Raw genomic sequence first — 14,495 nt, forward strand, 5'->3', positions numbered from 1 at the left:
ATAGCCGCAGTTTACGATTACCGTACGTTCCGTATCCGACAAGGCGGACAAGCGGAAGAGTCAGAAGTAACCCGGACATGTCTTACATTTTATTATTGTCAGTTCGACTCGCGTAGTCAATATACTCGCGTATATTGTCGACTGAAATAGTAGAACTATTTTAGCTTTCTAAAGTACGGCGCACGGCGCATTTTTTTACCAGCATAGTACTATTAGTATGGCGCACCGCGCAGGTCGTTAAAATGACAAAATAAATTCCCGCGCACCTGGCACATCTTCCTGACCATGGACGGATGGACCGACTGTAATTACATGATATTAAAGCCGCAATTTTTCAGACAAAAATAGGACTTTTCCAGCCCTGGCTAGACTCAGGTCATGCACCTATACTTTTTCTTGTTTTATGCGATACACGTATAGTTATAGTTATACAGTAGTTTATCATTTAGTAGATGAATTCATTTTTCATTCCTTTTGTAGTCTATAATTTCTTTATTTGTATCAACGCTGTCAAGGAATGAGTCAAAGGACTTATCAAATATTTTTTTAGTGTATTTCTCTTTCAAATTAAATACAAACAGCAAAACACATTCAATTTTCTTGCAATTGAACTTGCATTATAGTATAAAAAAAGTTATATGATATAATGCGTTTCATTTTTGCACAACGTTAAGAATAAAAGATGTCACGACTCATGAGTAGCTACCTAGGCCTAGGTAGGTGGTCGCGGGTTGTAGGTGAAAAAGAAGTCGCACATTGATCGCTTGTAACACCTGGACTCAGCAATAGTTATTTAGTTGAAGTCTTCAGCGTGTTTCTCTTAATTTCATTTTCTTCTTTGCTGGCATGAGCTATCCTTGTTATCAACAATTCTCTTGTTTAGGGCAAATCACAGTTTAATCGAGTGCATTTTACCAGCTACATAGTAGATAATCAACCGGTTTGCATGAGGTATGTGGTGGTTGCTCTTATTATGTGGTGCTGAACTCTTCTGGGATAGTTTCCTCCACCAAGGAGCACACACACAGATGTGAGAGGGACTCCCAGGGCATGCACACTTGATATCATCACCTGTCTCTCATGATCATATAGTGTACATGAAAGGAGGAAGTGTTCAATTGACGCTTCAACCCCACAGTGCAGGCACATGGGAGTGTCAGCCATGCCAAATCAATGAAGATAAGAACGAACCCCAACGTGGCCAAGACAAAGGCGGGTTAAAACCACTGCTGCACGACAAGAACGGCAAGCAACCCATGGGACAGGAGACATCCCGGACCGAATGGAAGCTAGATGGTGGCCCCTTCCATCAGTAGCCACATCTTATTTAGGAGGAGAGTTATTGGTTGCCTTCATTGTTAAGAACCCTCATAGGGATTAACGCGCCTGGCGGCCGCTCCACCGGCCTCTTAAGGCCTGTAGTAAAAAAAAAAAATTGCTGTATTAAAAAATTTGCAGACAGGTGACAGCACTCAGCTGTAAAACTTCATTGATGGAATTTTTGTACGTACCTACCTCATTCTAAAACAAAATGGCAGCCATTTCTGCATGATGAGGTAAAAAGGGACGCCTCCACGGCCTTCCAAAGTAATGCAGATTACGGGACACATCTAATGATCGAAAAATGAATTTACAGTAGAACCTTGGTTTGCAAAGGCTCCAGTTGCGAAAATTTTTTATTAATTTTAATAAGAACGAATTTGATTATATTTACCTTGCTCAGCAAAAAATTTTACATAACAAAAAATTAATGCATCATGATCATTGGTCATCATAAAATTGCAAATTGAAATTCAATTAAATTATAGATAGAATTGTGCACCAGCCAGTGGGCAGTGGCCACCAGGCAACAAATAGAATGAAAAGTAATTCACCTAAACTATGAAATATTTCTCCAACAATATGATGGCAGATGGTTACCACCAATCCAGTTACCACTATTCACTAAAATATTACTTTCTGTTTCTGGTATGTTTTTTTTCCAATATTTTTAGTGCATTTTCTCATTTATGGAAAAATTGCCCTATTGTGCTAGTCATGTCCGTCCGTCCGTCTGTCCGTGACTTCACGTTTTCGTCGATTTTGAGAAAATGCGCTCCCTGTCACTCACTGCAGTGAGTACTGAGTTAAATTTTTCAAGTTAGCATTGTTCTTGAATTTTCAAAACTCATGTCATGACTGAATGTTGAATGACTGTTGAATTATTGAATTCTCGCTTCATTCAATTAATATTGTATTTGTTTCTATGTTGTCAAACGCGCATTTAAGCTGTATGATTGAGCTGATTAATTGTTATCTTAAGAGATCCGCTCCACTGGCAACACGTACCTAAAGTTCGCTTAGGGACACAATTCATGGCCATGCTGAGAGCACCACCCACGACGGCTACCATACAAGCGCCGTCTATCAGTGACACCGAGAAACGGACTGGGGCCGTACTTTCAAAACTCGCTAAGTTAACGTAAGTACTTACTCTCTATTTTTTTATCTATGATTGGTGGATTTTGCTTGAAAGGCCGTCAATGATTGGCTGACGAACTTACGATCTCTTTACTTTTTTTTTAAAGTATGGGCCACGCGTAGCTTCCCAAGGCTCGAAACCACGGGCTAGCTCCTCTCATCTCGGTATCGCTTTTGCCAAAAAATGTTCACCATCTTTCACCAAAAACTTAATATGTATGTTTGCATGATTTTTTCTGAAACTCGCAAATTTGCCGTATCAAATTAAAACTAAACTCTTCTTTATCGAACTTTCTGTTGGTCTTAATCTTTATTTCAGTAACCAGATGCTGGGAAATGTTTATTATACATTTGTGATAACCGTCTCATCGCAGTTGTTTCAAGGTAATGACTTCAAAAAAATTTATTAGATCAACAAGAATTACTTGTTTAGCCGAAGGCTTTGGGCAAAAACATGATTAAAGTTTCAGTATTCACAAAATCATCAGCAAAAATCCGCAACGTTTCTAAAACATTCTTTACTANGGTTCATACGTTTATTCCGGGACAAATTTTACCCTCTGTCCCGTTATTTTTTTCCCGGAATTTTCTCGTCTCGTTTCGTCTGTCCCGGTTCATTTCGAGAAAATTATTTCGAGACGCAGGAGTCTAGTACTGAGTTACATTTTTGTTTTATAGTTAATTCACTTAACCCAATTAAAATCATGCAAAATTGCATGCCCAGTCATGTACCAGTAAGGCTGTAGCTGTAAGCTAACATACAGAAGAAATGCTATACGGATGCTGATATGAAGATTGAAGCTTGCATTGCAGCATTGGACAAGGTCATTGTCAATGGCATGTCCATGGATACGGTAATATCACATCAATTATAGGGTATAGCAGTAATGTGTGGACTGTGGATATGGTAATATATCAATGAAGGAAAAATGTGTATAAATCACAGAAAATGGCATTTATTCTATTCCTACATTGTCTACAAAGGAAGAGGAAGACTTTGGAGTACTGTTAGTAATGGATATTGGATGAGTACACTCTGCATGCTTCAAATGTTTGAGAATTAAGTTTTATTTCAAGTGTCTGATTATTCAAAACAGTTTTCTATTGCATCTGGCAGTAGCACCTAACGAGTAACAAATAGCATATACAATTTTTCAGAGATGCCATACAATTGCACTTGGAAAGACCTTTAAAACTTTGATGCTCACCTCAGTTTTCCAGTTTGGTCCAATTAGCACAGACGTTGTAACTATACCTGGCACAATAACCCCTGGACTCAAGGAGACATCAATGCAGTGTGTTTCTACATAGGGTTGTGGGAAAGATGCACCATTTGCACCAATTTTAAGCAGGTGTATGAGTGTTTTGGTCTTCCTCTTTTTCCATATTACATAATCTTTCCAAGACATATATGATCATAAAAATTCACTCAATTCATTCACTCACCTTAGCATCAGCTCGTTTCAGTGTTGCGCCGGCCGTGTGAATGATCAGGTGTACTACTTTTAATCCTTGTGTTGCTTCTAAAGTATTATTTATGCAATTAGATACCTCCAATTTCTTTTTATGGATATAACATACTTTCGAATATATATAGTTTTAATATTTTTCCTTTTTCACAGAATATTTTTGACAAATCACGCAATTATTTTGCCTAAACCATGAGTAAACGTAAAGCTTCACTTACTAATGAATAAATAGCAGCCTTATTAACAGAAGGTTCTTCAAGTGGCTCTAACAGTTCAGGGTTGAGTGATGACTTGGTTGCAGACAAGATTTCAAGCATGATGGAAATGCTTGCAACAGCACAGGCAGTGAATCTGAAAGTGTTGTGACAAATGATGAAGTTCCCTCAGAAGATGAAGTGACTGTAGGTAATGAGAGTGCTTGTAAACAATCTGTTGTTTCTGAGTGGGTTGATATTGAAGGACCTATTGAAGAGCTCTTTTGAACAGGAGTCAGGAATTATTGTTGATGTATCAAATAATGCGAAGCCATTGGATATATTCAGTCTGTTTTTTTCAGATGCAATCTTGGATCATGTGGTTGACAGAACAAATAGGTATGCAGAACGATTACTTGAAGCTCCAAATATCCTTCGAAGATCTAAGGCAGTTAAGTGGGTTCCTGTGACTAGGAGTGAGTTGAAACGTTTTCTCACTGTTAGTCTCCTAATGGGCCATGTAAAAATGCCAACTGTTAGGCATTATTTTCGGCGTAAAGGATTGTATGTAATTCCAGCGTTCCTGAAAATCATGAGTGGACAAAGATATCAAATAATTCTTAAGCATCTGCATATGGACTTGGAAGAGAGTGATGATCCTCTCAATAAAGTAAGGCCTATCATTGATTTATTGATAGATAACATTTGTGGTTACTACTACCCAGAACAGAACCTCAGTCTTGATGAGTCAATGATNATTTAGAATGCTAATCATGAATCATCCAATGTATATATATAGATATTGGCTTCAACTTTAACAATAATGGAATTGCATTAGAATTGGCGTCCCAAGACTGTTAACTTGTTGGAGAAATTGATGAAAGAGGTTACTATGCTTTTATTTGAAAAAATGTCAAAATTTACATTTAACAACAAATTTACAGTGCTCAGAATCAAAACTCAGAAGCTTGATTAGTTGATGTTCATGTTGATTGTTAAGTGAAAAAATCTCTGGCTCAATGAATAAACCTAGCCTGTACCAGGAAATTGTAAATGAATCGGTTTTTATAAAATATCTCATTATTGCAACTATGGCCTAGGTGGCAGCCGGCATGTGGGCACAGGTGCCGGGCAGGGTAGGCAACCTGAGCAACCTGACAACCTCTGTCCTCTAACTTCTGTTTCTTGTTCTGGACTTTGTGGGAGTGGGACTGCAAAAGGTTGTGACAAGCTGATGGCAATGGCTCCCACTCCACTCTCAGGTTCAGCAACATTCCACTCAATCCACTGACAGTCTGATGAATAAATAAAGTATCTGGGAATTAGTTAAATACTATGTAGACAACTACATGCAACAGTGCAACTGCAAGTGATTGAAAAGCTAGATCTCATTTTAGGTAGCCTGCAATGATAAGTATAAAAGTTTACACAAGACATTATTGTGGTTGTTGTTGTTGGCATTGTAAAGGTGGATGAGAAGTCACAAACTTTGTTGTGATTCTCCCACCTATTGAAATTGATTGATGCCGGGTTGAAGGTGAAGAAGTCACGCGCAGACCCGCGCAGACCGCTTGTATCATCTGGACTCAGCAATTATTATTTACTTCAGGTCTTCATCTTCTCACTTCAAGTTTCATTCATTTCTCTGCTGGTGCTTGCTCTCCTGCCTCTCCACGTTGTCAGCAGTCTCTCGTGATGCAAAGCGATGGGAGGCAAATCGGCTATAACCTATAAGGTAGCTAGACAACCAGTTTGTGTGAGATAAGTAGCAGTTGCCTGCACTATGGAATGCTGAACTCTTCTGGGTCAATTGCCTCCACTGAGAAGCACATGCACAGACATGAGAGGGATACAAGGCATTCATGCTTGATGCCATCACCTGTCTCTCATGGTTGTATAGGGCACATATCAGGAGGAGCTAGGAAGTGTTCAACTGTTTCCTCAATCTTGCAATGCAGACACATGGGAATGTCAGCCACCCCAAATTGATGGAGGTAAAAGCAAACTCCAACATATTCCAGATGCAGGCGGGTTAAAACCTTAAACCACTGAAATACCATCAAATGAGGTAAAAAGGATTGGAAGGGTCAGGGGTAAATCCAGACAGTCCTCCACTACAGCATAAAAATGTTATAGCAGAAAAACTAGGTGAAATATTGCAAAACTAAAAATAGTAACTTAAACTTCAACATTTTTCCTATCTATGTAGTATAAAAGAAGTTAAGAAAACATAAATCTACTAGCTATAAGAAATTTCCCCCAAAAAATGTTAAAAAGTGATTTCTTAAAAGGAATTCCGTTAAGAGTCTGGGGTACCGGACTGGAAATTTTGGCGCGTGAACCGAAGCTCATTTTTTCTACTCCCCCTCTCCCTACACGCGGCGCCCCGAACAAGTTGTGACCCGTACGGAGGCCGCACTGGGAGAAATGAGAGAGACATTGTCTAAATTGTCCATTGCCAGCGATGCACGTTTTGCCCTTGTGTGCGTCATCCTGACCCAGCTTGGCCCAGTAAATGAGCATATCAGGACAACGTGCTGAATCTGTGTCACTATTTGGACAATATGAGCCATTAATTTTTTTATGTGCAGCAAGCGTGGGACTGGCGCTTCTGATATTATAAGCAAAATTGTAGTGTTACAGGGAACTCGAATATCATGAAGGTATCATGCGCGTCCAACTTACGGGGAGGGCGGTGACAGGGAACTCGAATATCATGAAGGTATCATGCGCGTGTCTGAGGGCCATGGACACGAGAGGACCGCGGGCTGAGAGGAAGTCACACAGCAGCTGGAACTCTGCTGGGTGCTGGGACTTGGTGAAGTGCTGCAGTCCCCAGCCCAGCATGCCGGGCTCGGCAGGCCCCCCGGCCCCGAAAACGGACTGCACCAGCGTGCGGAGCGCCGCCCCCGCCTCCTTCGACGAGCACTCCTGCAGCAGACGCGTCGCCGACTGCACGCGCCACGCTAGCGGACCCTGACACACCTGGGCCTGTGCGGTGAGCACCAAGAGAAATGAGTCAGATTTCCTCCGAATAGTGATGCACTTATTGCCCATACGTGGGTCATCTTGAACCACCTTGACCCGGCATTAGGGCGTATGAGTACTACGTTCGTTCTCTGCTCGTGCTGTGGATGAACAAGTGTGTTACTATTTGGACATGACCCATTGTATAATTCCTGTGAGTGAGGCTCATAGTGAAGGCTGTTGTGTTACTCTGGAATATGGATTGTAATGGGACAGGTTGAAGTTTAATTATACGCTTTAATTTACTGAACGCGTAGAAGCTGTTAGTGAGTGATCAGTCCAGACGCCGAGGTTGCAGTTATATGAACTAAACAATACACAATCAATGTGTTCGATCATTCGTTGTCGGAGATCTTCTTAGGCTATAGTTTAACATTTGATTAGTATGCAGGAACCCTCATTAATTTTAGTCGAGTATATGGGCTTGGTAAAAGAGTTACTGTCAGTTGGCGAAAGGCGAAGAGCAAATATTGAAAATACGGGTATTTTGGTTCATGAACCAAAACCATGATTTGATTCTTAATTCAACTAAAAGTCCACTTCAAACTTGAATGAAACAAAGGTAAGACGTATTCTCGATGCTAATTTCAAGATCTATTTAACTATTGAAGCATACTAGGAAAACTTAATACATCAGAGAAATGCACACCTGGATTATCTTGACATCATCAGTAGCGCACTCGTCGACGAGAGTAATTAATTCTTGTTGTTCAATGGACCTCATTTTACTATAGATTTGGCTAACTGAAAGATGAGGTTAATTATCGCAGAAGATTTTGTAACAAGTCGCAGTAAAAATTTTTAAACTCTTAATAATGACAGACATAAAATTGTATCGATATCACGATGTTCACTCACAGGTATGCAATATAAACATTAGAGGACATTTAAGGGGAGCGTCTCGATCAACAAAACTTTTTTATTTACGGACGGATCACTTTGAAACTTGGTGCACACGTGTAAAACAGAAATCAGAAGACTTTTTTCTTCATGTACATTTTTCGAAAAAATGAAATAAAACGTGAAATTCTTAGAAAACTGCGAAAAAGGGGTACTGTAGAAATCTATTTCCTCCTAGAATTTTCAAGCTACAATATCGAGATACATATCATTCGATGCGTAAAGACCATATCTAGCGATTCGTCGTAGTTTATTTTCGAAATTCTTATTAATGTGGGTGAGGGGATTTCTCGTCCGTATTTCGATTTCCCCCTCTCTCCCTTTTTGCAAAATATACAAAATATAATCCAAACTATAACGAAATTACAAAAAAGCTACGACCATTCTCTAGATCTTTCCTTTGCGAATTGAATGGTTTATCTCTCGATGCTGTAACTTGAAAATCATAGGAGATAGATTTTTAAGATGGTGCATTTTGGAAATTTTAAATGTCCAGGGGAGCCAAATAAGTAAAATTTAGAGAAAAAACGAAGATTAACCATTGCCAATGAGATTAACCAATCCATGGTTTAAGCTTTGCTGAACACATCTTGTTATTAGTTTTCAGACGAGTGCAAACACTTTGCAATTAAAACGAATACGTAATGACTTACAACTACAGATTTAATTTAAATAAATCTTTGAACATATTGTTAAAAACGTTCATTTTATAAATTGCTTTACGCAAAAACTAGAGCACGCACATACATGCAGGGTACTGCGTTAAACGCGCCTTTTCGGCAGCTACAAAATGAGTCAAGAAAACGGAAATGCCAAAATTTTTGATTTTTGACCGAGACGCTTCCCGTAACACATCAATACACGTGTCCCATCACAAGCACATCCTCCCCTCACGGCCGCTGCACGGCGAATGAGGCGGCCGGCATCGGACATTCGACGCGCACGAGAGAAGGTGTGAATTGAGTGAATTAAAACAATTTTCAAGTATACCAAAAACCTTAAATCATCTCCTGTACAACCATTCGAAAATCCGTAAATCACAGTATTGACGATTTAGTCCCGGAACAACTTTAATGAATGACCGTATAGTATAGTAAGTTGAAGTGGTCCACCGCAGAGAGCGTTTGCTCTGGAAATTTTGGCGCGTGAACCGAAGCTCATTTTTTCTACTCCCCCTCTCCCTACACGCGGCGCCCCGAACAAGTTGATGTGTCACTATTTGGACAATATGAGCCATTAATTTTTTTATGTGCAGCAAGCGTGGGACTGGCGCTTCTGATATTATAAGCAAAATTGTAGTGTTTTCTACTGACTTGATTGAAGGGTTGGCATCTAACGGAAAGTATATTCCCCATACGACTAAAACTAACATGTGCAAACCAAAAGAACTTTTTACAAATTTATTAGCATTCTAATGCATTTTCGTACCCGTGACCATGCATGAGTGATATAATTCATGGAGGTGAATTGAACAGATTTATTTTTGCATGTATTTTCCACCAAAGAAACCAAGTGTATGAAAGAACAATATAATATAAGAATGATGTTTGAAGAAAAGAAAAACTGTTTAGAATGGGCACAAGGCGCGCATTTCTTAGCATAATAAAACGGGTATGATATTATAGGCTATCAGTTATTATATCATATAAATCCACTGGTCAATAAAACTCATATTGGTGGCTTTAGCTTGAAAAGTCGTCAGTGATTGGCTGATGGAGTTACAGATGCATATATATACAGAATGTGGTTTAAGGGCAAATTAATGAATCAATTAAGTGCTGAATTTCATCGCATGTGTTGAGAAGTTTAGGAATATGGGGTCTAAAGCTTATGAGAAAAAACAAACTATGTCATGGAAACCAAAGCTTATGACAATCATAGTTAGATGAAAATTGTAATTTATGTTATGCAGATTTATATATCAGACTAACAAAAAAATGATTGGTGCAAGGATGCAAAATTAATGATGATAGAATTGCCTAAAAATACAAAGACACATAAATATACAAGGCAATTTATACAGTTTTTACATTCAAATCAATATAATCACTGGCCTGCATCTCAAGAATCATAAGTCTGTGGCCTATGGCTGAAAAAATTATAAGAAAATTAGAGCAATCAATTTTGCATGAGCATCAGTATTGTGGAATTGTAAATTACTCTTTAGTTACTCAAGAAGAAAAACCAAGCTGAAATTAAGCAACACAGGTAGGTATTTAATAAGGCTCTATCATAACAGTATATGAATCATTTAAAGTAATGAGCAATACTCACCAAAGTTGGAAGGGGAGAGCTGCTGGTCATGTTGAAGGCTGGATGAAAGTTGGGCTTACTGATATAATCCTTGAGGTAAGGATAACTTGCTTTGCAATGCCAACAAACAAACCTTATCACATTAGTTCAATTAAATGCAACAGTGGGACTTGGAAAAACCAACAAAAAGCTAATGAATGAGATCTGCATTTTTGAACATGATGCATTAAATTCTGAAAGGGAAAAATATACAGATATAGGTATATATAGTGGAAGAACAGATATATAGGCTATTAAATTATTTAAAATACATTAACACATTAACAAGATTGTTAATACTAAGAATATACAATTGATACGGAGATTTCTGTATAATTTAGTAACCATTAAGAATCAAGTCTTAATTATTATAGAATAGTTGATTTATTTAAACTTTTTCAATGACATGGAACATATCTACCTTTCTAGCCATGACTAGTAGATCTTTATTACCATTTTTTTGTAGCTAAACTAAATCCCTCTTATCTAATTGCTAACAAAAGTACACAATTGGGCTGTAATATTCCAACTCTATAAAAATTTGTAACTTAGGAGTTGAAAAATTTCATTCATAAGTAGGAAAATCCAATTTACTGCTATTAGAGAAAGGGTGATCATAAGGGTTCATTTGAAACTTGATCATAAGGGTTCATTTGCAATAAATAAAAATAATGGTAAGCCATAAGCCCATAATATACAAAATAGTGCTTAAAAAATTAAAAGCCGAAATAACTCAAATCAAAGCATTTAGCAAAATTTAAATTTATTGCAGGGCATCCAATAGGATTTTTATTATCAGGCTCCAGTTTTACAGCAAGACTGAGCTGCATATTTCAGTGAGTTACATAAATAATGGATATAGGTATCATTATTACATATGTTATATGTAATTGTACTGGAAACTGACTTAAACAAGTATTGACTCTTAAGTCTTCAACTCTTTGAATTGTTAATGATCTTGATTGAATATCATAATGAGCTTAAACGAGGCAAAATATATTTAAATCAGACATGACTGTCAGTAAAAACCAGTCTGATGAATTTTTAGATTTGTTAAATTCTTGTAAATTTTATATGAACTGATGAACATGACATGAAAATTTAGAATGCTAATCATGAATCATCCAATGTATATATATAGATATTGGCTTCAACTTTAACAATAATAGAATTGCATTAGAATTGGCGTCCCAAGACTGTTAACTTGTTGGAGAAATTGATGAAAGAGGTTACTATGCTTTTATTTGAAAAAATGTCAAAATTTACATTTAACAACAAATTTACAGTGCTCAGAATCAAAACTCAGAAGCTTGATTAGTTGATGTTCATGTTGATTGTTAAGTGAAAAAATCTCTGGCTCAATGAATAAACCTAGCCTGTACCAGGAAATTGTAAATGAATCGGTTTTTATAAAATATCTCATTATTGCAACTATGGCCTAGGTGGCAGCCGGCATGTGGGCACAGGTGCCGGGCAGGGTAGGCAACCTGAGCAACCTGACAACCTCTGTCCTCTAACTTCTGTTTCTTGTTCTGGACTTTGTGGGAGTGGGACTGCAAAAGGTTGTGACAAGCTGATGGCAATGGCTCCCACTCCACTCTCAGGTTCAGCAACATTCCACTCAATCCACTGACAGTCTGATGAATAAATAAAGTATCTGGGAATTAGTTAAATACTATGTAGACAACTACATGCAACAGTGCAACTGCAAGTGATTGAAAAGCTAGATCTCATTTTAGGTTGCCTGCAATGATAAGTATAAAAGTTTACACAAGATATTATTGTGGTTGTCGTTGTTGGCATTGCAAAGGTGGATGAGAAGTCACAAACTTTATTGTGATTCCCCCACCTATTGAAATTGATTGATGCGAGGTTGAAGGTGAAGAAGTCACGCGCAGACCGCTTGTAACATCTGGATTCAGCAATTATTATTTACTTCAGGTCGACATCTTCTCACTTTCAGTTTCATTCTTTTCTCTGCTGCTGCTTGCTCTCCTGCCTCTCCCCATTGTTAGCAGTCTCTCATGATGCAAAGTGATGGGAGGCAAATCAGCTATAAGGTAGCAGGACAACCAGTTTGTGTGAGATAAATAGCAGTTGCTTGCACTATGGAATGCTGAACTCTTCTGGGTTTGATGCCATCACCTGTCTCATGAATGTATAGGGCATATACCTGGAGGAGCTAGGAAGTGATTAACTGTTTCCTCAACACCGCAATGGGAGGAGTGTCAGCCATCCCAAATTGAAATTGATGGAGCCATCATGGAGTCATGTTCTCATGGAGGTAGGAGCAAACTCCAACATATTCCAGATGAAGGTGGGTTAAAACCTAAAACCACTGAAATACCATCAAATGGGGTAAAAAGGAATGGGAGGGCTGGAGTGGTAAATCCAGACTGGCTTTCCAGGGTAATGCAGATTACAGGACACCTCTAAAAACGTATTTACAGTAGAACCTTGGTTAGCAGAGGCCCCAGCGCGGGTTCGATCCCAGGTCTGTGCGACAGTTTTTGGTCAGAATCGGCAAGGAGGCCGGACAGTTAAGCAAAGCAAAATTGAAGCAGTGAGTGGCTAGCTTGAGACCGCAAAATGCCGTGAATGTTCTGCGATGTAAAGAATCGGCGACAGGCCTACGGCCCACTAAACGCTGAAACCGCTATTATTATTATATATTATTATAAAGAGAATGACATTACTGTATGCCGTCGACTTCATCAGAACAGCATCGTTCCTATTTTGCAGAGGTCTTGGGTCGTCTGAGGTCCTATTTTTCCAGCAATGTCCCTAAACGCCGCATCATAAATGATCAGGTCGCATTTGTGGAGGTCTTCTTTCCTCACGTGAAGTTAATAGGACTGGCGTAAACGGCTTTGTGTAAGAGTGGGTAATGGGTCTCGAACAAATGGCCTCTCAAAAGGGGTTCATATAGGATCAATATTAGTGTGAATATAGACTGCACAAATTGATGATATAGTAATATGAATGATTTACTTTCAGATCAGTTTTATTTTTATTCACCATTGTTTCCCCTTCTCAATGCAAATTCTTCAAAATCCAAGGGCAAGGTGACCTACCATAGTAGTTACAGGAGCAGTAAGATGAGGGTTCGATCTTGGCTACCTGCTACAGTTTTGGTCAAATCGGCGACGAGCGGCAGAGGAGCAGGGCGGCTAAGCGTATATCAAAATTAGAGCAGTGAGTTGCGTGTTCGAGACATTAAAATGCTGTGAAAATTCTGTGATGTTACGAATCTGTGACAGGTCTAATAGCCCAAGCAGTGAACGCTGAAACCGCTATATACACCTATTACTATATCGCCCATCACAAATACCGATATAGCCCCCGCCATTGATACTGAAATATGTTGAGGTGAAAGCATTGTAATATTTATTTCCATATATTTATACATATTTGATTTTACTACGGGCATGAAAAAAGAAGAAGAAATATCAAAGTAAGAATAGGACTATGCGTAACAAGAAAACAATTGGTCAATGTAAAACCAACGAACGAAATTTAGATAAAGATATAGAAATAAACTAAAACANGTCAACTGTCAAATTTGACACATTTTTCGATGATCTCACCAGGTGGCATGCATTGTCTCTCTTTGGATCTCAATATTTTCCCACTAGATGGCCAAGTCCCGCCAAGACCTAGTGTTTTTGCAGTATTTCGACACGCAAATGTATGAAGTCATCATTTCAAGTTTCAACCATCAATGAACGCATGGAACTAAAACAAAGCTTAATATAGAGAAAAAGCTGGAGAGGTGACGGAATTACCTACGATGTCGGAATATACCGCGTTTACCCTACCTAACCATCACAAACTTTGCCATTTCTCCCAAAATTATAAACACATAAGTCGCCAGTCATAGTGGCAAAGCAGGGAGTTTTTTTAGACTCTTCCTCAAGTTCATTTTTGAGTCCTATAAGTAGACCAGTAAAGTATCTTGGATACCAGAATTATCATACATAAGAAATCTGTTAAAATCTTGAGTAAATAAGGAAATTAAAAATGAACTGATTCTAAAAAATCACTGGTTTGCCACTATGTCGCCAGTTATGTTTGTGATAGATTATAAATAAATTTCCATATCATAGTGGCAAACCAGAGCTTTTTAGAATCAGTTCATTTTTAATTTCCTTAT

At 38.4% G+C, this 14,495-nt stretch overlaps 1 protein-coding gene across 1 annotated transcript; it reads right to left on the minus strand.

Annotated features, from left to right (window-relative positions):
- Positions 1–5,268: 5,268 nt before the first annotated feature.
- On the minus strand, positions 5,269–10,536 carry LOC108681203 (sphingomyelin phosphodiesterase 4-like; the record flags this gene model as incomplete). The annotated part of the gene is made up of 3 exons (XM_018170209.1): positions 10,325–10,536; positions 6,809–7,114; positions 5,269–5,418 (listed from the first exon to the last, which is right to left on the minus strand). Coding segments are annotated over exons 1-3 (486 nt in total), but the record flags the coding sequence as incomplete, so codon positions are not given.
- Positions 10,537–14,495: the final 3,959 nt, after the last annotated feature.

The sequence above is a fragment of the Hyalella azteca genome, unplaced genomic scaffold (genome assembly GCF_000764305.2).
Source record: "Hyalella azteca isolate HAZT.00-mixed unplaced genomic scaffold, Hazt_2.0.2 contig5554, whole genome shotgun sequence".
NCBI lineage: Eukaryota > Metazoa > Arthropoda > Malacostraca > Amphipoda > Hyalellidae > Hyalella > Hyalella azteca.